General features: G+C 42.4%; 1 protein-coding gene across 5 annotated transcripts in view; it reads right to left on the reverse strand.

The window, feature by feature from the left end:
* The window catches only part of Ppp1r12b (protein phosphatase 1 regulatory subunit 12B), a 205,600-nt gene that overhangs the window by 117,565 nt on the left and 63,310 nt on the right, over window positions 1-24,725 (reverse strand). For all 5 annotated transcript variants that reach the window (XM_085841323.1, XM_029477954.2, XM_021161359.3 and 2 more), the window contains exons 3-12: window positions 22,755-22,873; window positions 19,740-19,899; window positions 18,560-18,704; window positions 17,183-17,257; window positions 13,773-13,852; window positions 12,897-13,036; window positions 6,928-7,040; window positions 3,453-3,653; window positions 1,275-1,357; window positions 110-235 (exon numbers count right to left, since the gene is read on the reverse strand). In XM_085841323.1, coding sequence (XP_085697449.1) covers window positions 110-235; window positions 1,275-1,357; window positions 3,453-3,653; window positions 6,928-7,040; window positions 12,897-13,036; window positions 13,773-13,852; window positions 17,183-17,257; window positions 18,560-18,704; window positions 19,740-19,899; window positions 22,755-22,873 — 1,242 coding nt within the window. The remainder of the gene's footprint in view (window positions 1-109; window positions 236-1,274; window positions 1,358-3,452; window positions 3,654-6,927; window positions 7,041-12,896; window positions 13,037-13,772; window positions 13,853-17,182; window positions 17,258-18,559; window positions 18,705-19,739; window positions 19,900-22,754; window positions 22,874-24,725) is intronic.

Consider the following 24,725-nt stretch of genomic DNA (forward strand, 5'->3'; position numbering starts at 1 on the left):
ACCTAAACGCCATTCATTTTTGTGGTGCTAACTGGATATAAAAGCATGCACGCGTTACCCATACCCATGGTCAGAGTGAAGTCACCTCCCACCCATCTGCAGCTGGTACCTTTTCAAGTAAGTTGACGTGTAAGTGGAAGGAGCAATTGTCTGTGGGGTTTCACTTCCCTTTGCTTCATCCCTCCACAGCTGCCTGGTGTGGGAGCCACTCCTTACTAGATTAACAGCTGACTCTCTGTAGAGGCAAGAAAGAACACCAACAACATAGTGATTCCCACACCAATCTGGAATATATAAAGAGAGAAAAGCCAAACGGAAAACTAACACACTAAAGAAACAGGCACATTTTTCAAGTGATCCTGGTTTGTTTGTTTTTTTTTCTTACACTACTGTTGGCTTTCTTCTATCGACATTAAAGCCATCTCATTCCACTAGGAACCAAATTCTACCTCACACCAAACAGCCTCACTCCTTTGTGATGAGGACTCTCTCATGACACTCATTTAAAAAGCACTTGCACTGATGTCCAGTTGCAGGCTGCAAAGGAGCTAATGAGGTTTCTACAGAGGGAAAAAGATAGGGGGTGCTGCTGGTACCTCCTTAGCACTACAGTACTAAGATGTCCGAAGGGCGTGTCATAGGTTTTTACACTCACAATCAAGAACGTGGGGTCTTTGCTGCAGAGTCTGTAGGCCTGGAGCAATTCTTCATGGGTTTTAATGTTTACTGAATCACCTAAGAAATTCTGCTAAAATTCAGATTCTGATTCAGCATTGCTGGGCTGCATGCCTTCAGAGAAAGGGTCTAGTTTGAGTATGCCTTGAAATGTAGCAGTATTTTTAAATCTCCATTACTCGTCTAATTGATGAGGAAGGCATTAACTTTTACTTCCTTACTAATTAGAAGCTGATCATTTCAAGTAAACAATCTATTCAGTGCTTACTGTGTGGTATACAGTACACCAGGCATGGCCGAGTGGCTAGGGAAACAAAACAGACGGACTGCTTTTACAGAGTCTGCTGGGTATTAAAGCTAACTCACACTTGGAAGGGTCAGGGCCCTACAGACAGACGGTAGCTGGAGTTATAATTTAAAGGGTAAAGAACTGATGTGTGTGTGTGTGTGTGTGTATGTGTGTGTGTGTGTATTCCAAGCAGAAGAACAAGCACTCCATAAGCTACTGAGGACATCTGTGGGAAAGGCAGAAGATTGATAGCCAGCTCGCCATGACCCAAGGGCTGAAAGAAATCATCTCTGGCATGTGTTGTGATTACCTGTTCTCCTTTTCTTCAATGTCACTTGTGCTGCTGAGCCTCCGGGGTACTAGCATACTGAAATAGCTTTTGTTTTCTCTTTCCTATAAAATAAAAAAAGTGAAATGCAAGAAAGGTTCAATACTGACACAGCATAAAACATCTCTGGTAAAAAAGCAGGACCCTGCTAGGCATAGTGGCATACTTGCAATCCCAGCCCTCAGGAGTAAAAGCAGAAAGATTTCCACTCAGGGCCAGCCAGGGCTACAACACTGAGGCTTTACCTTAAATCTCAAGAAGCCCCCACTAGAGGACAGAAAGTGGAAAGGGGAATAGTTATACATTCTCATATCCGACTCATCTTTAACTTGATTTCAAGTAGTATTTTAAAAAGGTTAGCTTTTTTATTCCTACCTTTCCTTCAGCAATATCCTATATGAAGGGAAATAACTCTCAGGAGGGAAGTCAGAATATTCCAGTGAAGAGAACAGCACAGCTTATACAAAGGGCAGCCCTGAGGGGAGTGAAGGTCTGAGAGCCACAGCCCTGAGTGGAGTGAGGGTCTGAGGAGTCACAGCCCTGAGGGGAGTGAGGGGTCTGAGGAGCTACAGCCCTGAGTGGAGTGAGGGTCTGAGAGCCACAGCCCTGAGTGGAGTGAGGGTCTGAGGAGCCACAGCCCTGAGTGGAGTGAGGGGTCTGAGAGCCACAGCCCTGAGGGGAGTGAGGGTCTGAGGAGCCACAGCCCTGAGGGGAGTGAAGGTCTGAGGAGCCACAGCCCTGAGGGGAGTGAGGGTCTGAGAGCCACAGCCCTGAGTGGAGTGAGGGTCTGAGGAGCCACAGCCCTGAGGGGAGTGAGGGTCTGAGGAGTCACAGCCCTGAGTGGAGTGAGGGGTCTGAGAGCCACAGCCCTGAGTGGAGTGAGGGTCTGAGGAGCCACAGAGCTGAGTGGAGTGAGGGGTCTGAGAGCCACAGCCCTGAGTGGAGTGAGGGTCCGAGGAGCCACAGAGCTGAGTGGAGTGAGGGTCTGAGAGCCACAGAGCTGAGTGGAGTGAGGGTCTGAGGAGTCACAGCCCTGAGTGGAGTGAGGGGTCTGAGAGCCACAGCCCTGAGTGGAGTGAGGGTCTGAGGAGCCACAGAGCTGAGTGGAGTGAGGGGTCTGAGAGCCACAGCCCTGAGTGGAGTGAGGGTCCGAGGAGCCACAGAGCTGAGTGGAGTGAGGGTCTGAGGAGCCACAGCCCTGAGGGGAGTGAGGGTCTGAGGAGCCACAGCCCTGAGGGGAGTGAGGGTCTTAGGAGCCACAGCAGCTCCGTGTAATGCCCTGCATGCAATGGTCTCATTCCATCTCCAGCTATTTTTTCCTTGAAATGAAATTTCCTTGGGGAGACATAAGACAGATATCATGCAGCTCATCCAAGTTGTTCCAGAAAAGCAAGACGGTAAGAGAACTATGATAACAAGAAGGACCCCAGACAAGAACACTGAAGTCCAATAAAATCTAGAACCAAATTCTTCTTTGATGAATATGATAATGAACTGTTTGTGGTCAGCCTAATCATATATTTATAAATAAAAAATCACAGGTTAAATTTTTCTACCAGGCAGGGTATGGTAGTATACACCTGGATGGAATTCCAGCTTGTGGAAGGCTGATCCTACATAGCAAGATCCAGGCCAACCTGTCTTAATTGTTAACAAAGAATCAACAAGCTACTAAGTGCTGATTTGCCCAGCTGCATTAAAGTTCAACGTTCAACTTTTCTTTGAAACATCAAAAGGGTAGGTGTCCCTGGTACTGATTCAGAAGACCCTTTTGGGCCATGCACAATTTTTCTCAGTCACTGTTTTGTTCTAGGTGGAGGGGGCAGGGGTTGGACATAAGAAAATAAGAAAAGACATAAGAACATAAGAAAAGCCGAAAGGAAAGCTATCTATTTTGGCTAGCAACTAAATAACTGCTTGGTGAAACTATTAGAGTGACCAGACCAACCCCTTTTTTAAAGACACCAAATACATCATACCAAAATACCTCCTTTTGTAATGAGGAATTACTTTTGTTCTCTACTCAAAAAACATCTTCACAGTCTGTACTTCCAAACTTGAGGACTAGCAAAAACATTTCCATTTGTTGTCACGACTGAATTTCCAGGGAAGCACACTGCCTTGGCATCCCCTGCAGGGCCCTCCCCTCCCCCACTGCACCTTATCTTTGTCGTCCAGCAAAGCAGAGATCCGAGGGCTTGAGGAGGAACGGTAGATGGAAGAGCCTCGATCCCTCAGGGCCTCCCTGGGATTGGCCACTTCGCTCAGCATATTGTGGCTGCCAGTTTTCCTGAGCCCCAGTCTCCATGAGGAAGGAGATTCATCTTTAGGCTCTTCCGCCTTGTTGAAAAGACTGGACAGCTATGGGGGAAGAAAGAGAGGGGGAAGAAAGTTCTGGTGCTCCAGTCTGCTCCACCTCCTTTCTCTTTCCCTACTTGATCAAGTTCACGGAGCAGCCTGGGCTGTCCTAGAACAGACCCCTGGCAGGCCTGCTGTCCTTGTGCCCACTCCACTTGGCAGATGTTAGACGTTCCCAAGGGCTCTTTCTTCAGAAGCCAGCAGTGAACTCCAAACCTTAGTGCTTCTCCCCACAGACCTGCTCTGAGAAAGGCAGGAGCCCTTTTGCTGGCCTTGTGATCCAGCACTGTCTCAGAGCACCAGGAGACTCTCCTCTGGGGACTCATTTTCTCTTGACATGCTAGGCCCCTGAAAATAAGCTACTTTTCCTCTCTCTGTCTTAATGTGCTTATCTGTAAAACTGTGATAATGAACTTAATTCTCCCCTCTAATATAGCCTGGAGAAACAGGATGAGCTAATGAATAAATACATATGAAGGCCGTACTCTTTCATGTGATGAACTAAGTATTTCCTCTTATTGAAAACAGATTTCTTTTTCCTCACATAATATAATATGATTATAGTTTCCCTTCTGTCTCCTTGCAGTTCCTCCTGACCCCACTCCCATCTGGATCCCCTCCCTTTTTATCTCTCATAGTAAAAAACAAAAAACAAAAACAAAAAAACAAAATAAAACAAGTTAGGCTCCTAAGTGCTAATCATGAAATATAATATAATTACAAAAACTAACATATTGGAATTGGACAAAACAAACAAACAGAAGAAAAAGACCCAAGGAGAGGTATAAGAAGCAGACCTCACACTAGGAGTCCCATGAAAACACTACACTGGTATAACATACACGAGAAGTCTCACACTAGGAGTCCCATGAAAACACTACACTGGTGTAACATACACGAGAAGTCTGGTTCAGACCAGTGCGTGCCGCCTCAGTCTCTGTAAGTTCAGGTGAGCTTTGACCGTGTTGATTTAAAAAAGCCTTGATTCTTGGTGTCCTCCACCCTCTCTGGCTCTTACAATGTCTCTGCCTCCTCTTCCACAGGGTCCCCTGAGCCCTTCGGGGAGGGGTCTGAGGGAGACATCCCATTTAGGGCTGAATGTCCCAAGTTCTCTCAAGTGATGAGTTAATATTAAGGTAATACTAATGGTGACTTCACAAAATTCTAACTATAATATTAAGAAAATAATCTATTTGATATTAAGAAGCAATTATTTCGTTGAACAAGAAATTTTAACAGATAAAATTTTAGGCGTAAGAAGGTCACCATATTTCTTATTCTTCCTAGACAGAATATCTTTCAAAGAGATCACTAGCTCACACCACCACAATTTCATTAAAAAGAAAATCTAATATCAAAAAGGGAAGTTTGGGCATGCCTATAATTTTAGCATTTAGAAGGTAAAGGTTTGGGGAGGTGGAAAGATGGCGGTTAAGAGCACTGGCTGCTCTTCCAGAGGGCCCAGGTTCAATTCTCAGCACCCACATGGCAGCTCACAACTGTCTGTAACTCCAGTTCCAGGGGAATTGACACCAATGCACATGACATAAAATATATAAAAAAAATAAAAAATAAAAAGAAGAAGGAGGTAAAGGTTGGTAGATTGAGGTCATGCTCAGCTACATAAGCTTGGGCCAGCATGGCCTATGGCTATGGAAAACCCTGTCTCAAAACCACAGAAAAGGAAAGGAAAGTTTCCGGTGGGTACAGCTCAGGGGTGATATGCTAGCAGGTTCAAGAGCCTACATTCTAGTGTCAGCACTAAAACCAAACAACTACAAAAACACTGCATGAACAATTTTACATTGTCTTTATATAAAGCAGGGAAACCGGATACAAATATGGTTCAGTGGTAGAGTGCTTGCTTAGTATATACAAGGTATATACGTACAAGGCTTGATTCTGTAAAAACAGAGAAACACAGCAGGGAAACATCATAGGCTAGGATTAGTCAGAAACCAGATTAGGGTCTTTAGGGTATAACTAGTCCTTCATATGCCAGGACACAGTCCCTTTCCTGGGGTCTAGGACCTTTATAAAAAAAACCCTGGATCTTACTTCCAAACCCATGTCATCTTTGCACTAAAATAAGCCAGTCATCTCCATCCACCGTCCACTAAGCTTTCCTCTTGTCTCCAGTTATCTGGGTATACACACTTATGAGCCCCTTCCTTTGTACAAGCCACTGTGACTCTACTGGGAACCCTTCCTCCTTTCCCAGTATTATTTTAGCAAAATAGAGGAAGTATGTGTGTCTGTATGTCTTAAGTTGGTATTGTTCTTTTATAAGAAGTAGCAAGTGCAGTCCCACCTAGAAATGCCAGCATCTGAGGAGCAGTGAATGGCTGCACGGTGAGCAAGGACGGCACTCTACCTAAAGCCTAGCTAATGAGTCAACAACGTGTCTAAAAATAAAGGAGGCCTGGCATGCTTTGTTTCATTTCCACTAAGGAGACCAACTAAAAACCTCTAAGGCCAGAGAGATTTCCCAGTTGTCTGCTCCAAATACCTCAGACCTCTCTGCCAGAGGCCTACAGCTTCGGAGAAGCCATATAAAGTTGATCCTTCGTCTCCCTCCCTTGACCATCACACAGGGCAACAACCTTACTCATAAGACTAAAGTTTTCATGAGAAGTAGAAAAAGGAATTGCCATAAAAACAGTTTTGGATGCTCCGTGTCTTCTAGCTAGTCTACTTTGTACACAGTTATCTTTGTTTTCAATATGAAGAAAACAGGTAAAACACAGAATCTTTTTGGTCTCAGGATATTTTCATCCCATTATTGAAACACCTTTGTAAAGGTATTGTTTGGTACTGGTTTTTCAAGGACGTGAGGGGCAATGTTATGGACAGAATTTTTGTGTCTCTTCCTCTAAAATTCATACTGAAGCCTTAGGCATCAGGACTGCATCTGCAGCTTGAGCTTCTGAGGAAGTGACAAAGAATGAAGTAAACAGGGTAGCTGGCCCTTCTCAGAGGGCGACAATGGTGCTCTTCTACATGTTAAGCTACAGGAGAAGGCGGCATCACCCACACAGGAAGATAGCCTTTTTGAGGATCTGGACTGCCTAGCTCATTGTTCTGGGAACTCTCCAGCCTCCAGAACTGTAAGAAGCTAATTTCTATTTTTAAAGTCACAGTTTATAGCAATTTGGTGTAAGAGTCTAATACAGACAAGAATGTACTCCTACTGTTTTACAAGAATGAGTCTTTGAGGCCTTTGTGCGATACTGTAATACAGTGAAATATAACCTCAAATCCATTCCCAAGCACTCACTCTCCTAGCTGAAGAGGCAGAGAAGGTGTTCTGAGCTGGGGCTGGGATCTGCTCCATGATCCGACTCTTGATTTCAGAGTTGGAATGGTTGACAGTGGCTTCTGGCTTTTTATCTGTTATTGAAGACAAGAGATGCAACAAGGATAAGGATGAAAACCTTATCTTAGTGTGTATAAATCTTTTTCTACTAAGAAAAAAGTTTTGCCGTTATCAAAGCAGATTATTAGAACCATGGGATGTCTGGTCTCACAGCAGAACAAATTCTAGCAACTACATGTAGAAAAAAAATAAATGGAGGGATATCCTTATATTGTTAGGCTCCAACTTCCAATAAAGACTGTCTCTACATCAATGCATGTGTATAGTTATATTGTAAAAATTCATTGTTATAAAAAGTCTGTTCAGTTTTGTAGGGAACTTGGCTGAGAAATAAATGCACATGAAACACACACAGAAAATGTACACGCTAGATTTTGCTTTCTAGGTAATTACAATAAAAAAGAAATAAGACACATTATAATCAAACACAAGATGATATATTGATTCAGATCAACAGGTGCTGTAAATTTTTATTATGTTTTATTTTTTTGGTTTTTCGAGACAGGGTTTCTCTGTATAGTCCTGGCTGTCCTGGAACTCACTCTGTAGACCAGGCTGGCCTCGAACTCAGAAATCTGCCTGCTTCTGCCTCCCAAGTGCTGGGATTAAAGGCATGCGCCACCACGCCCGGCTTGTAAATTTTAAAGAAGGGCAAAGCCTCTGAGGAAGAAAGTAAGAAAGCTGCTCCATCAGCCGGGGTTCTCTACAAAAGCTCCAGAGAACGCTGTCAGACAGACTGATGGAAGGATGGTTGGATGGATGGACAGATGGGGAATGCTGACTCAGAGATCAGTCACACATCCCCTGGTTAGTAACTGACTGGCCTAATTTAAGTAGTGAGAATTCTTAGGGTTGCAATAGGATCTAACAGTAGAAAGGATTTTAAACGATAGAGATTAAGTTGCAGAGCTTTAGTCATAGAACTCACATAACCAGGAGTGGCCCAGCCCTGCAAGGTCATCAATCTGGCTGTATATCAATTAATAACTAGCACAGCGCCTGTACCTAGCAGCTATGATTCTGGAATTTATACTCTGAAAACAGATACAGGAATACATGGATCCTCTGTTAATTATAAGCTACATCCAGCTGTGTGATAGTAAGTTACATATCATATTTCAAGCTCTATTCTCTAATTAATCAGAGATTTTAATTCTTACCTAAAGATAATTTTTATGAAGATTAGAAATAGCATTTTAAAACTCCATAGCTCATTGGCTATTGTAAGCTTCTTTATGCTATTAGTTCTATTGTTTGGGAGTTATTATAATGATCACAGCATTTTTACAGTACTAAGCTCCAAGAAATCTAGTGTATTAGCCAAATGAAATAGATTGTTACAGTACTGGCTTGTGATGCATCACGAATCCCAGAACCTGTAGACTCAGATAGTGCATTCTTCATGCCACGTCTGGGCTTGGGCAGGTGACTTGCTCTGGCCTCTAAAGCATTAGCCTCTGAAACAACTATTTTCAGAATCTAGCTGCCACATGAAGAAACAGGGGCAGGCCTGCTTGATGAGACTAGATCACCTATCCTAAACATCACAGCCAAACAACAGAAACATGAGCACGGTCATCTAAGACCAACTCTTCCTCTATACTTTACAAATTCAACTCCCTTTACAAGTTGAAGGCACAATCATGAAGAAGCATACCATTGCCTTAAGAAAGAGACAAGCTATCCAGCTGGTCCCTTCCCCAATTACCAAGCCATAGAATCGAGTTCACAAAGAATCTTTGGGTTTTTCTTTTTTTTTAACTCCCTGCCCCTCACTGAGTCAGTCTTTTGTAGCTCAGTGTGACATCACAACAGCTATGTAGCTGAGGGTGACTTTGAACTTCTGATCCTCTGACTTGTACCTTCCAATGGCTAGAATTACAGCTGTGTGTCAGCAGGTCAGGTTTTATGCAGTGTTGGGGATCTAACCCAGGGCCGTGAATAAGCTAGGCAAGCACTCTACCAACTGAGCCATATCCTAGCTCGGCAGTTACTGTTTTAAACCATTAAGTTTGCAGGTGGCTTATTATGAAACAATAGAGAATCAATACACAAAATATCTAAGTCAGACTAAAAAGGAAAGAGAGAAAACATAATTTCTAATCAAAATGCTTATATTCACATTAATAATATTAATGTGTAAGATACATGAAAACTATAATTTTTATGAAGTTGTATCCATGGAGCTTTAAAAATGGAGGAAATGCAGTCAACATATATTTGTTTAGTATCCACTCGTGAGATAAGCACCTTCAGGAAAGGCTTTGGTAAAGCCCACTTCTGTGCGCCAGCTAATGTTTAAGGCACACCTACACAGAGAAGGCTGTACGGCACTCAGGGAGATAGAGAAGGCACAGAAGACTGTTCAAACCCATCCAAAGCTTATCCACTGGGACAGCAGAAGGTGTGAGGAAAAGAACATAAAAATAGTTTGAATATTAAGTAGCATGAGAAAATTAACATAAAAGAATTTCAAACAAATAGCTACTAAAATCAACAGCAGGGGTGGGGGAGACATGTAATCTCTATGGTAATGTGACAGAAGCTGATTTGAGTTGAGCTCTGAGACACCAGCAAAGAACTAGAGAAATGAGCGGAGGAGTCTGCTGGAGCGGCTTGGCTTCTGCTCCCACTGGGCCACTGGAACTGTTCTCTAGGATAACCAGTGATTTCCTAACTGCTGCATGACCCCTGCCTGCTCCTGTCTCACTACCGCTCATCGCTGCTGGCTTCTCTGAGGCAGAAATGCATGTCCTCTTGGTCATGTGTCTTTGTCTCCTTCACTAACATCACCTCAATCTCTAAACACAGAATGCCAAGATTCTTTCTCATCTCTCTTTCTTCTACAATCTTCGGGAGCCTCATACTTCTGTACAGTTTTTAATTATTATTACTTTTATATGCGTAAGTGTTTGGCCTGCATATGCATGTGCATCACACGCCCACCTGATGACCACAGAATTCTCTGAAACCAGAGTTACAGACAGTTGTGAGCTGCTGCCATGGAGGCTGGGAATTGAATTTGGATCCTCTTCAAGAGCAGCAAGTGTTCTTAACTGCTGTTCCATCTCTCCAGCCCCTCTTTTCTACAGTCTTACCTTTCACTTCTTATACAGACTTTCCACTGTCCCGTTCTGCTGTGTGGAGTTCCACACTCAGTGAGCAGTGCCACTGGCTAGCTCCAAAACCCACTTCATCTAACACTGTACAATGTCAGTATCTCATTCTAAAAAAGGAGTACTAAGGATATATGCCCCAAGGTATGGTTGTGGGGATTAAATAAAATCGCTGAAGTGTACTGCAAAGTAAAAAGCACTATGCAGATATAAAGTTGTACTATAATTCCCAGAATGAGTCATGATCTTACCTACCAGTCACTGCCACTGACTGCATTAACTTCTCTCACACGACCTGTATTTTATTACACAGTGCTTTCCATTCCCCTACTAGGTATAGTCAACGAAGCCACTTAATGAATACAGATGGTTGTCATATGCTGAAACCTGGAGTAAAATAGCAAATGCAGTATTCCCAGGAAAACTGGTAAGTACCAGAACAAAACTAAGTGCACCGTGCTACAGAGAAACGGAGTAAAAAGCCCAGGGTAGGAAAATACAGGAAATATCTGTATTACTTACTTGTCTCCTAACAAAAGGCCTGACAAAGCAACTTAAAGAAGGTGTTGTTGTGGCTTACACTTTGGGGATATACAGTCCATCATGGAAGGAAGGTAGTGAGTGGGTCAGGAGCAGAAGTGGCTGGCCACATCGTGAACAGGTTAGACAAATGCTCAGCTAGCCTTCTCTCTATTTTATGTAGTCTGGAAACCCAACCTATGGAATAGGGCCACCCAAACTTAGGGTGCATCTTCCCACCTCAACTATAACCTCCTCTAGAAAGTCCTTCACAGGCACGACCTGTGAACCTGAGAAATCTGCCTCCAAAGTGATCCTAGACCCCATCAAGTTGATAAGAACAACCATCCCGGGTCTAGGCGTGGGTGCTGGAGACTCAGTCCCCACTTACTATGTATACTCACTGAAAGGAGAACGGATCCTGAGACCTCTGCCTCACTGATGGGTATGCACTGACACACTGAGAATTTGGTAACACTCTCAGGAGATAATAGGATGTGACCAGGGCATTGGGAGTATATTGTCTCTAACCCTTTTCTGTCTCTCTCTGCTTCCAGGCTGTTATGCCAGGAGCAGCTCTGGTTGACCACACCCATCCCATCCCATTCTTTAACCACAGTTCTGAAACATGGAGGCACTTGATTGTAGACTGAAACCTTGAAACCATGAGCCAAAATAAATCTTCCCTCCCCTTACTGAGTTCCTCTCAGGTACTTGCCACTGTAGTGAGGATAGTTAATATAGGCTCCAGTTGTTTTAACTTTCTGTACCAGAAAAAAGTGTAGGGTCAATCTTCTAGACCCTACACTTTCTAAAAGAATTCACCAAGCAAGTATTTATGATGGTGTGAAGTGAATTCAAAGGTACAAATAAACATTCAAGGCCAGGAATGCTGAGGTCATAGCTGAGAAAATCAAGCCACCCAATTGAGCTACAATATGCCCTTGCCTATGCAGAGCATTGGGAATGTCTGTTGGGGCCGGACTATTAGAAGCCTTGAAGCCTAGGCTACAGGGTTTAGACCTTACTCTGCAGACAAAGACAGAATGAGGGAGCTGGCCATAGAAGATTTCTGAATAGAAGTATACTTTAATCATGAGGGTATTGTCAATATTTTATTTCAATAGCAGTATGGGCATGGTCTGCATACTAGTTTTATGTAAACCTGACACAAACTAAGAGGTTTGAGAGGAGAGAACCTCAATTAAGAAAATGTCCCCAGCCAGGCAGTGGTATTACATACCTTTAATCCTAGCACTTGGGAGGCAGATGAAGGCTATGTCTGTGAGTTCAAGGCCAGCCTAGTCTACAAAGTGAGTTCCAGGACAGCCAGGGCTACACAGAGCAACACTGTTTCAGGAAGAAAATAAAAGGAGGTGGAGGAAGGAAGAAGGAGGAGGAGGGAGAGGAGGAGAAGAAAGAAGAAGAAAGAGAGGTAGTAGGGGACAGGGAGAGGGAGGGGGAGAGGAGGAGGGGAGGACGAGGGCGAGGGAGAGGGAGAAGGAGAGAGAGAGAAGGGAGAGGGGGAAGGGAGATCTGTGTTCTTACATTTTCATCATTCCTAAGCAGTAGAGTATAGCAATTATTTATATTGTACCAGGTAACATAAATAAGCACCAGAGAGACAGTTTGAAGTACACAGGTTCTACATAAACACTGTGCATATGTGTGTGTGTATACACACACATATACATATATGTACATATACACACATTCATATGTATACGAATGAGAGACTTGTACATCCAAAGATGTCGGTTATCTCCTGAGACAACCTCCCATGGACATGAAGGATAAATGCATATATTATTCATGAGAATAATAAAAGTAAGTCTGATTTGTTTTTTCATTAATTCCCTCACTCAGAAACTGAAGAAGCTTTACAAAATAAAAAAATTAAGATTCAGTTTAGAGAAGCAAAAATCACATAATAACTAAATGCAAATTTTTACCAGTGTATTGAAAATATTAACGCCCTGTAAGCCCCATGCATCTTAGCATACTGGCTTGTTGGCATCTATCAATCTAAAGGCAGGACAACTGATTGCTTCATGCTAGATTTCTCCATGTACCTTACCATATGGCTGTGTCAGAACTGGCAGGTATATTTTAACTGAGCTCAAGGCTTTTAAAAGCATATTGTCATTAGCTTCAATTCAATTTCTTAGAAAGTACTTCAAGCTCTTTCTGGAACCCCGAGAGGCAGACCACATGCAGGACCTCTGCCTTACTTACCTGCCTCCTTCTCAGTCTCTGATTCAGAAACTTCATCTTCCCCTTCCTCCTCCTCTGAGCTGGAGCTGCTGGACTCTTTGCTTTCTCCCTCTGTGTCTTGGGACTTGGGGATCTCTTCTTCATAAAGCATCTTCTCTTTGCTAAATTAAAAGTGCAATTTGAAAGCAATTCAGAAATGATACAAACCATTTACGTTTGCTGACAGCCAGATATAATAAAGGGAACAAACCTATAAATCTGTATGTAGAAGCAACAGTAAAAATAGGAAGATCCTTCTTATCTCTGTGTGCTGTTCTCTTGGACCTTGGCTTTTCTACAGTCTAAGGCTTATTACTGACTTTACAGCATGACTCAAGGAGACTCTGTCTATTCAACACATAGTTAGGAGAGAACCATGACTGACAAAGAGAAGATGGAAGTAGGGCAGACGAATGTTTTGAAAATCATTACACAAGCCTTCACTGAGTTCTATTCCATCCCACAGACCTTGCTAGGGACTGAAATCATGGTCAACAATGAGACAAATTCTGAGCTGAGGAAACCCTGTATAATCAGGGAAGCAGGCAGGACTAAGAACCCCTGGGCTAGGCTAGAAGAGATGCTGTTGCCAGTACAATCTCTCAGTGTAATGCATATTCATTCATCCTCAGGGTCCCAGCTCAGTGCCACCTCCCCCTGTCCACAAACATTTCCATACTTTGAAGATCATTTGACTGAAATGAAACACAGAATCATTTTAATATAAAAATTCTCAACACGTGCAGGCGAGCACACGCGTGAGCCCGCGCACACACACACACAGACACACACACACAGACACACACACACAGCATTAAGTGGATCTCATTCCTTGCATACAAGTAAGCAATATCTTACTTCTTAAAGAGTCCACTCTGAAACTTGCTATTCAGGTCTGACTCGATGAGCTTATTCCGGGTCTCCTTTTCACTTCGAAGCTGGAGATTGAGAAAGTAGAGAGAGGGGGGGAAAGTTGACAATTTGTGAAAAATCAGTAGTATTGAGAAGGCCCAAACTGGTACTATCATTCTGAAAAACAAAAAATAAAAAATAAGACATAAACCAAAGAGGGAAAAAGAAATAAAAAAAAGTAACAGAAGAAAATTCTGTCTAAAGTAGAAGAGGAAATTATGCCACTGCAGATTCAAGAAAATTATTCTTTCAAAATCCCAAACCAAACCTTAATACAAAGAAAAAAAGCCCAGTGCATGAGGGTAAAGAGCCAAAAGCAACCTGGGAAGAATGCTTAATGATTCATATAGCACAGTGATTTAGCAATAATTCTAAAGAAATCACAGACCGTTAACCGGGCGTGGTGGCGCACGCCTTTAATCCCAGCACTCGTGAGGCAGAGGCAGGCGGATTTCTGAGTTCGAGGTCAGCCTGGTCTACAGAGTGAGTTCCAGGACAGCCAGGGCTACACAGAGAAACCCTGTCTCAAAAAACCAAAAAAAAAAAAAAAAAAAAGAAGAAGAAGAAGAAGAAGAAAGAAAGAAAGAAAAGAAAAAAAAAAAAAGAAATTACAGACATTATATGGAACTAAGCCCTTAGGTCTGGTACTTAGTTGTATTCTCTACACAAAATATACTAATGTCTGAAGGGGGCGGTTCTGATGCTAAGGTCTTGTTCCCCAATTGGTTCTTGATTTGTCAGTAAAGAAAGCCAGGAGCCCATTAACAAGCCTCTGGCTCTCAGGATTTGTCGAAAGGCTGATGAAACCTCCTGAGGTTCCACACACCAGGTTATGATGAACTGGTTCGCGTAGGTTTGAATTGCTTACATACATATCATAAATTAACCATAGCTTCATTTGACCCCAGGTCTTAAGTCTGTTGACAATTTCAGCATGACTGAATAGCTGATTTTATTTTATTTTATGTTGCTTTGGAAATTGGCTTGGTTCTCTTTAGAGTTGGTGTAAACATGCCATGTAAAAAATGATTAACAGAATCATTGCTTTCTTAGATGTATGTATAGTAAAAGTTAATACACACATTTATATAATTTCTTCAAAATCTTATACCTAATTTGATGTTTCTAAAAACTGCACATGTAAGTCATGTGTATAACATGCTAAAGTACTTTAACTGTGATCTTAAAACTGAATAAAATATTTAATAAAAATTTGAAGTATTTTAAAGATTAAAAAAAGAAAGAAAGAAAGCCAGGAGCCAATTGCTGGGCAGAAGGTACACACGGGACTTTTGGGGGTCCCAGGAAGAAAAGGCAGAGGCAAGGAAGGAGAGTCTTTCTGTCGTGCTTTGGAGGGAGAAGAACACAGCAACCTGGGGCCGGGGTCTCCACTACAGGGCAGGGGGGCAAAGGATGCTCGGCAGGGGCTCCATGGGACTAGCCACTTAAGTTTAGGGCAAGTGGAGAGACAGAGACAATAAATTGGTAAGGGCACACTTTTCCAGGCGGAAGACAGTAACACCCAGCAATTGTGCCTAGAAGGCAAGGTGTAAAGTAACAAACTGTGTGTGGTGTGTGTGTGGTGTGTGTGTGTGTGTGTGGGTGGGTGTGTGGTGTGTGTGTGGTGTGTGTGTGGTGTGTGTGTGTGTGTGTGTGTGTGTGTGGTGTGTGGTGTGTGTGTGGTGTGTGGTGTGTGGTGTGTGTGTGTGTGTGTGTGTGGTGTGTGGTGTGTGGTGTGTGGTGTGTGGTGTGTGTGTGGTGTGTGTGTGTGTGGTGTGGTGTGTGTGTGTGTGGTGTGGTGTGTGTGTGTGTGTGTATGTGTGTGGTGTGTGTGTTTTATCCATGAGTTCAAGGAAGCTGGGCGAGGACTGGTAGTACGGTCATCTCCCAGAGCTAAAGGTGAGTAGAGCAAACGGGAAGCCAGGAGGAAGCTGGTAGAGCAGCCGACCCGGAAGCACAAGGAAGTGGCATAGAACTACATGTAACATATCCTAAAGTATGTAGAACACAGAGACAAACACTGTCCCCTTTAGAACAGCAAGGTTTGTGGGGAAGCTGGGCCTGGGTGTGCAGGCCATCACACTGGCTACTAGGAAGGCTCAGGCAGAAAGACTGTAAATTCAGACTAGCCTGGGCTAAGGAATGAAATCAATGGTTGAGGGGAGATATCATTTATGTCTAAAACCCAATTATGTTAGTTAAAGGGCGTGTATGTTTGCAATTTTCATGTGAATCTAAAAATGACTTCAGATAATAAGATTTTACAAAAACACAAAAACTTAACTGTGCAAAGTGGGGCGCTAGCCTAAGGAAGGCTGATGCTGCTAACAGTGGTGTTAACACTGCCTTTGTATTGTGCTACCATGCAAGTGATCCTGAATACTGAGCAGAGAAAACAGGAACCGTACATTGTTCATTTGAAGTTCATGTATGCAGCTTTCTAACTGAGCCTAAAATAACAAGAATCACTGCTTCAACAGTCAGTCGTGATACAAACACCCCTCATTAGAGACCTTGATCTGTGTCTCACCAGTCATATAGTTCTGAATCAAAACCCACGCTACTTCCAACAGTCATCCTAAATGTCAGTTCCCACACCTACATGCGAATGGGGAGAAAAAGGAAAGCCAGTGTTGTTGGTTTTTTTCTTGCCTAATTTTATTCCCCTGTCCAATTACTGGCAGAAAATGTGAGCGGGTCACTCTTTACCTGTGCACCTGGTGGATTTCCATTCACATATGTAGCTCTTCTGAAGAGTACCAGGCAGAAAGGCAGAGAAAAGCAATTAAGGTTTTAAAGTAAGGAGGAAAGAGAAGAGGACTAAATTCTGGATGTTTTCTCAATCTGACGTATGTATGAACCACTACTAACCAAGTACTGCCCAACACCATGTGACAGTTTTGCAGTATTACGTTAAGAAAGACATACAGTGGGGCTTTGGTGATGCACACCTTTAATCCCAGCACTCGAAGGCAGAGGCAGGTGGATTTCTGAGTTCCAGGACAGCCATGGCTATTACACAGAGAAACCCTGTTTTGAAAGAAAGAAAAGAAAAGAAAAGAAAAGAAAAGAAAAGAAAAGAAAAGAAAAGAAAAGAAAAGAAAAGAAAAGAAAGACAGAAAGACAGACAGACACTCCTCTCTGTAATGGACTGTAGCTGCCTAAAGACTATTTTATATAGCCTTTTACAATATGGTTTTTCAAGCATGCCGTTTATAGTTCCTGAAGGGAACAACATCTGTGAAATGTAGATACATCCAGCTCAACCCTGAACAAATGACACTGAAGCAGGGGGCTGAGACCCCCAGAGTCACTGTGAACTGCCAGGAAGCTCTGAGAGCATCGTCCAGACTTACCACATCTTGCTTCTTCTGAAGCATCTCCAAGTGCTCCACAAGACCTTCGTCAGCCACGTCAAATGGCGTCTGGCCCTAGCAGAACACAGGGGCACCATGACAGATAGAAAACAGAAGCGGCAGTCATGTGACTTTTTCAGGGTCTATTCTCTGTTTACTTACTGACTTTTATTCCTGCAATATAAGCTGAATCTCCTTTATCTGAAATGCTTAGGACCAGAAAGAAGTGCTTTGATTTTAGAATATATGCATGCATGCATACACACACACACACACACACACACACAGAGATATATACATAGTCATCTTGAGACTAAGTATAAACATAAAATTTACTTTACTTTTTTCACATATATTGTACAAATATAGTCCAATGATGATTTCTTATCGTATTTTAAATAATTTTGTGTTTTCATGGTCTGGAATTTTCTACTTGGGGCATCATATTCAGTGTTCATAAATACTGTGCTAGAAATATTTCAGATTTCAGACTTGGGTTGGAGATGCCCAGCCTATAGCCGCCTCCTGATACTCTACATTGAGCTGCCTTTATGAGTCACAGAGAAGATGCTTTAACAAACAGCAAATCCTTCAAACATGTGAAACAGTGAGAAAATCACTACACCAGTTCTAATGCTTATGGCCTCTTGACAAATAGTCTAGGGGAATCCCCATGTATACCTGTTCTAAAGTATTATTGTGAGGATAAATTCAGTAAATGCCCTTGGGTCACACTCACGCTGAGGACTAACAGAAATGATCTCCCTTTAAGGAAGAGGAGGGAAGCCAGGCAGGTTACTTCTTCTAGAAAACACAGGAACAATCACACACTCTGTATAGTCTAAGAATGAGACCAGGATTCAGGAGTTATGTAAGAAAGATAGGACCATGTGTCTGGATTCTAGAAAATCAAGAGACGCGGGGATAAGAATCTCAGGGTTCTACATTGTTTGAAGTAAGGCTGATAGGATTGCTTATAGTTAAAATGGAACAATCATTGCCATTACAGATTGTTCTTAGAGGAGCCCATATGCCAAGAACTTAGCAGTTAAAAGACCCAGAGTTGAAACATAGTAAAATATTTCATCTCTCACCATAGACAGGGACCTTAGGTCTCTCCAAGTTCATTTGTCATCAAGACCAATTACCTTTTTTCATTTCCTGTTTCATTAGGGGCTTGAGCACAAGTAGACGCAGATGACTGGGTTGTGTTTATTTGGCTTCAGTACTTTTACAGAGAGAATAAGCAGTGGAGCAAGGAGCTAGAGGACATCACAGCCCCAGTGCAGTCCTGGACACTGACCAGAGCCTTCAAGCCTGTGCTAGGCACCCAGCCACCTGATCTCATTGCCCTTTTAGAGGTTCAGGCTCACTAACCAGTTTGTTCCGGATATCCATGTCACAGAGTGCTTCTGCCAGGATGGAGCAAGCCTCTTTCACTCCCCAGTGTGCAGCTGCATGAAGAGGAGTCCAGCCGTCATGATCCTGAACATTGAGTTCATAGCCAGCCTGAATGAGAAGCCTAGAAGAAAACCCAAAAGGGACATTTATGGCCTGATTTTAAAGTTTTCCACCAAACAAGCTATCACTCCACTAATACCTCAAATACCCTGTGATTTCTTCTGCCTTCTAAGGGATAATCTATAATGCATTTTACTACTTTGAGCATCGCTTACAATCTTCACTGAACTGTAAGGTTATACATATGGCATCCCCTACACCTATCCATGTTACACTGTGCTGGTTAGTCTTTCTCAACTTGACACAAACATGTATTTTTGAAATATTGTCAACACTAAACACCAAGAGTCAGATAGTCAGATAAGGCATGAATATAAGAAAAGTAAAACAGGTAAAATAGTAGAGTCAAATTCTCTTTTCTTGCTTTTTTCAATTACATTTTAAGTTGATTTCTTTGGTATGCGCGAGTGTGTGTGTGTGTGTGTGTGTGTGTGTGTGTGCGTGCACGTGCACGTGCTGCAGGGGTGGGTGGGTGGTGGGTACATACATGCCACAGTACACAAGTGGAGGTAGGAGGACAGCTTGGAAGAATCAGTCTCTCTTTCTACCATGTAGGGATTGAATTCACATCATCAGGTTCAGCAGCAGATGCTTTTACCCAAGGAGCCATCTACACACACACACACACACACACACAAGCACACACACACACACACACACACAAGCACGAGTGCATGTATGCAGGCCTGTACCACTCTAATTCTCTTACGAAAACTGGATATTGCATATTGCATACTCAAGATCTATAATTCACCTAATGAGCCCAGAAATTGTCTAAATCCTAAAACCAGAAGGGTCATGAGTCTGTACAGTCATAGAGGAGGAGGTTTCAGGAGAACCAATGACAAGTCACAGAGTTGAACGGGGTCTTCCTGTGTCACTGTGCCTCAAGTCTACCGAACATCATACATACGAGGAAGACCACCTATGAAGGAACACCAGCAAACCACGAGGAAACTGACAAGAAAATACATCATGGCTAAAAGTTTCTGCTTCTAAAACTCACGTCACCTTCTCCCAGTACCCAGCTCCATACCTGAGGACTTCAGAGTAACCCTTGGCAGCAGCTACATGCAGGGCAGTGGCCCCTGAGCGAGCCTGCCTCACATCTTCTATTCTTCCGCTGTTGAGCCACTGGCGGGCGTCCTGCAACATCTGCTGTTCTTCCTCCTTCCTTGACTGCTCTAGATCAACGCCTGCAGAAGGCAGACCCCAGAAAGCAGTGTTACTAAAGTTCTGCCCAAGTCTGGCAAGACATTTCATCAGGTTAATAACATACAAATATTACCACAAATAACCGTTCCCTCATCAAGCTGGTAATTCATCAAATCTGAGGTAATGCCATTCATATTACAAAATTGCCAGGGCTAAATAAGCCAGGCTAAAACACTATGTGCTGCACACTCATGAGGAGCACACACCTAACGCTTTACAACAGGACATAAAAACCAGAGGAGATACTATTTTTACTTTGCAATATTTGCAAGGAGTTATAAGTGCTAAAGTCCTTTAACACGTTATATGATCTTAGTTTCCCAGCACTCTGGTGGGATAACTATAAGGCCCCCTTGCCATATGAGGAACTAAACACAGGATGCTTTGCATATGGCCCCAAACACATCAGTGGCAGAGCTGCCATTGGAACTCCTGGATGCTCTTGGCACGTTTCTTTTCCACTCGTTACGCTACAAGAGTACTATCAAAGTCTTCATTTCAGGTAGGATGCGCTGTAGACAAGTGAACTCCTTCTGAAGCTCATTTCCATATGCACTCGTATATACTTACCTGAGGCCCAAAGAGCAATCCGGAGATTATAGAGAGTGATCTGAGGTCAACGCTATAGTCTACTTTTAAGGCAATGTAGACTTTGTTTCCCTTACAATCATATGGATATAACCTTACAACCATATGGATATATCCCTTTAGTCATCAACTCTCCAAAAGCTAGGCCAGTGAAGAAGGACTTTAAGACAGGACATTCTTTATTATACAAAATAATGAAATGTTCTGAACACAAACACACCCATTCAAAAGGTTCCATACTCATAAGCAGACTTTATCAGTGCTGTTAGTCTTCTTTTTGGCTCTTAAATAAGCCAGTGTGGGCTGCTGAAGAGTTGCCTATCTAGTATGGGAAATGCATAGGGTGGAGAGGACGCCCACTTAGACACAGTAGGGGTTACCAGTGCTGTGAAGTGAGACACACATATGAATGCTTGTTTCAACAAAGCATTCAAGGAAGAGTCAGAATTCAAAATAAAAAAAGTTGGTTTTCAAACTAAAACTTATTTTTAAACTTGTAAACTATAAAACATTTTAGGAGATGAATGGGAGTTGGAGAGATGGCTCAGCAGTTAAGAGCACTGGCTGCTCTTCCAAAGGTCCTGAGTTCAATTCCCAGTACCCACACAGCAGCTCACAACTGTAGTCCTATGGGATCTGATGCCCTCTTCTGATGTGCAGATGTATAGTTAGACAAAATATACATATTTATAAAATAAATAAATCTTTAAAAAACAATAACAACAATACATTTTAGGAGCTAATGAGTGGGGTGGGAGGATAAACTGAGTCTAGAAAACTTTAATTCAGTAAAGCACAAAGCCAAACCTGGACCTCAGTAACAGCACAACCTAGAGTATCTGCCACTTAAGGCAAGCACAGCACACGTTCTATAAAGGGTAGACACTTAATGCCACCCTCAGATTTACCAGCCCTCCAGTCTGCCAGCACTACTCACTCAGTTCTGCTGATGCAGCATCAAAGCAGCTTGGACCAATAAACAAGCCCATGTTCTACAGGACAGCACCAGGAAAGGCCACTAAAGCGTTGGAAATAACTCTCGGGGCTTAGAAGAACCTTCCCTGTCTCCAATCATCACAGATCCCATCCAGAGTTTCAATGACAATTTTATCAGAAATCTAAGACCTGCTGTCCACAGATATTCAACAATTTTAAATTGAAAGACTTCAAAGTCTAACCTAGGTGTGGTGTAGCATGTCTGAAATACTGGCATGGAGAAAGAAGATTCGAGGCAGCTGTCCATGGACTGCCTGGACAAGCCGGTGGATAAAATGGAAACAAAATGACTTTAGGTGTGTGATAGGAGAGGCCCACCCTAAAACTACAAAATAAGAACACACAATTTCAGAATATATTCTTCTTGGTTAGGTTTCTTACCTCAAGAAACTTCTAGAACCAGGTGTGGTGACTCACACCTGTAATCTCAACACAGGGAAGCAGAGGCAAGAGGATTGCTGCAAGTCTGAGGAGAAACCCGGCTACAGGGTGAGCTCTAGGGCACATGGGGCTATAAAAACCCTATCTCTTAAAAACTCAGACAAACAAAAGAAACTATCAGAATAGTTTCCACAGTGGCTCTGACTAAAGACCCTTTCAGAGGTCTTTTTTTGTTTATTTGTTTGTTTGTTTTTGTTTTGTTTGTTTGGTTGGTTCTGGTTTTTCCAGACAGGGTTTCTCGAGACAGGGTTTCTCTGTGTAGCCCTGGCTGTCCTAGAACTTACTCTGTAGACCAGGCCTTGAACTCAGAAATCTGCCTGCCTCTGCCTCCCAAGTGCTGGGATTAAAGGCGTGCGCCACCACTGCCCAGCCTTCAGAGGTCTTAATAAATAGTTCACAGCACCACCTGCAGGTTCCCAGAGAAAAGAATACCACCCAAAGTCAGACAGTGGATTTGGCCATACTGTGTCCCCCAGCCTTTCTTCAAGCTATCCTGTGCAACAGAGATAATACAAGGTACACACACAGAAAGAACAGTCCATGGAACAGTCCACGATCTTCCTCAGGCCAATCCTAGCTACAGGATGGATACACAACCTCAGAACAGCAAAGACAAGGAAAGCCTGGTCATCCTTAGGGCATCTGGCCTATGCATGTGTGAGTTATTAAGATGAACATGACACTGGTCATGATGACTAATGCTCTGTGGACAGAAGTCATCCTGTCCTGTCACATGATAAGGAAGAGGGATCGCGGTCTGGAAGGGCACTGTGAGGAGAGCCTCTGCAGGCTGCTCAGGCTCCTAGGTTACCTTGTTTCTTTACTTGTTCCAGAAGAAGGTCTTTCATGGCTGGCTCCTCTGCAAGGTCAGAAGGAACTTCACCTTCACTGTTCACAACACCCACACTGGCTCCATGGCTAATAAAATACCTGCATGGCAAAAATCAATATTATCTCTGTCAATTTGATATCACTTTGTACTGTGTGTCTTAAGTTCAATGTACAGCAAGGCATATTTGGGGTTTTAAATATGGTGCAGCTGAGATGTTTCATTTTTCATTTATTATTAATTTCACACCCTAGTAGCCTTTGATAATTAGGACCGTAAGTTTCTCCATTTCCCAACAAGAGTAATGTCAAGATTTCCTACATACCAATTCTTGCATTCTGGAAATATTAAGTCTTTCTAAATACTATGGGGAGCAAGGTGGGTGTAATCCAAGCACTTGGAATGCAGAGGCAGGAGGAGTTCAAGGTTGAGGCCAGCCTGGCCTATGTGCTGAGTTTAAGACTAGCTTATACTACAAAGTGGGGCCTTGTCTTAGGGGGTAAAATAGGGTGGGCATGCAGTCCTCATGCCTGCAAACTCCTAGGATCCAACTGAATTTTCAGAAAGATATACTATACTTCAAGTATATAAATAAGAACACTCAAAAATGATGTAACCAGTTCTCATGAAAACATTTACAGCATCAGGTGAAGTTTACTTAGTACTGTTATAGGTGTGAAAACTGAAGAATAAAAGCATGTATTAGAATTTGCACAAATTATGCTTCCAAAAAACAAGCCATCTATATAAATCTGCATTCATAAAGGAAACTAAATTACTAAAGAAGAAACATTTAAAATGCGAAGCAGATTCTGAATCCATACAGAATACTGGAGAAGAGCAGGCAACTTCAGTGCCTTACCTGCATCTTTTAGTTTTCAAAGTGCTTCTCTCTCTACTCTAACTCCGTCTCCTTCCCCCCTCCCCACTCTTGCACACATATGCAAACAGATCAATCTTAAACAAAGTTATGATGATGACAACATAAATACAGCTAAGAACTCTACCCTTTAAGAAACTGAGGCTCCCTAAAAAAAAAACAAAAAACAAAAAACAAAATAAAAAGCTGGGCAGTGGTGGCGCACGCCTTTAATCCCAGCACTCAGAGGCAGGCAGATTTCTGAGTTCCAGGCCAGCCTGGTCTACAGAGTGAGTTCCAGGACAGCAAGAACTATACAGAGAAACCCTGTCTCAGAAAAAAAAAAAAAAAAAAAAAAAAGGCTTCAAGTCTGAGAGAAGACTTAGCTGAGGGGAGGGTTGTCAACAAGACCGACCCTCTGACTTCAGTCCCCACATGGTGAAGGAGACCAAGGATCCCTACAAGTGGCTCTCTGACTTTTTTTTCTTTTTTTTTTTAATTAGGTATTTTCCTCATTTACATTTCCAATGCTATCCCAAAAGTCCCCCCATATCCTCCCCCCTCTCTGACTTTCATATGCAAGCCATTACACACACATACACACAAACTAAATATTTAAAAAAAATTTTAAAGAACCAAGGTTCAAATATGTTAAGTAATTTTCATAAGAAAAAATTTAAGTAAGAAAAAAAAGTGATTTTCTCAAAATTACATAACTAGTACATGGCAGAAGCTATTAGCCTCAGTCGCTTAAGTCTAAATCAAATTAGTTTAGGCCAGTTAGAATCCCAATAATTCTAAGAGTACTATCAGATACTCAGAAATATTTAAAAGAGAAAGAAAAACTATGTAAATTATAGTTAGATTCATTCAACAATTCAATAAACATCAACAATTCAATCAATATTTATTGAGCTACTATGATATTCAAAAAACCACATTTTAGATGGGTTAGATTTAAAATAAAATCAATATATCTATGGCCAGTGAATTTGAGAGTTCACAAAGAAGAGGAAAAATCAATAAAAATGAAATTAAAAGCCTAACTTTAGCCAGGCATGGTGGTGCATGCCTTTAATCCCAGCACTAGGGAG

This window comes from Mus caroli, unplaced genomic scaffold, assembly GCF_978045245.1.
Source record: "Mus caroli unplaced genomic scaffold, Mus_caroli_1 scaffold_1, whole genome shotgun sequence".
NCBI lineage: Eukaryota > Metazoa > Chordata > Mammalia > Rodentia > Muridae > Mus > Mus caroli.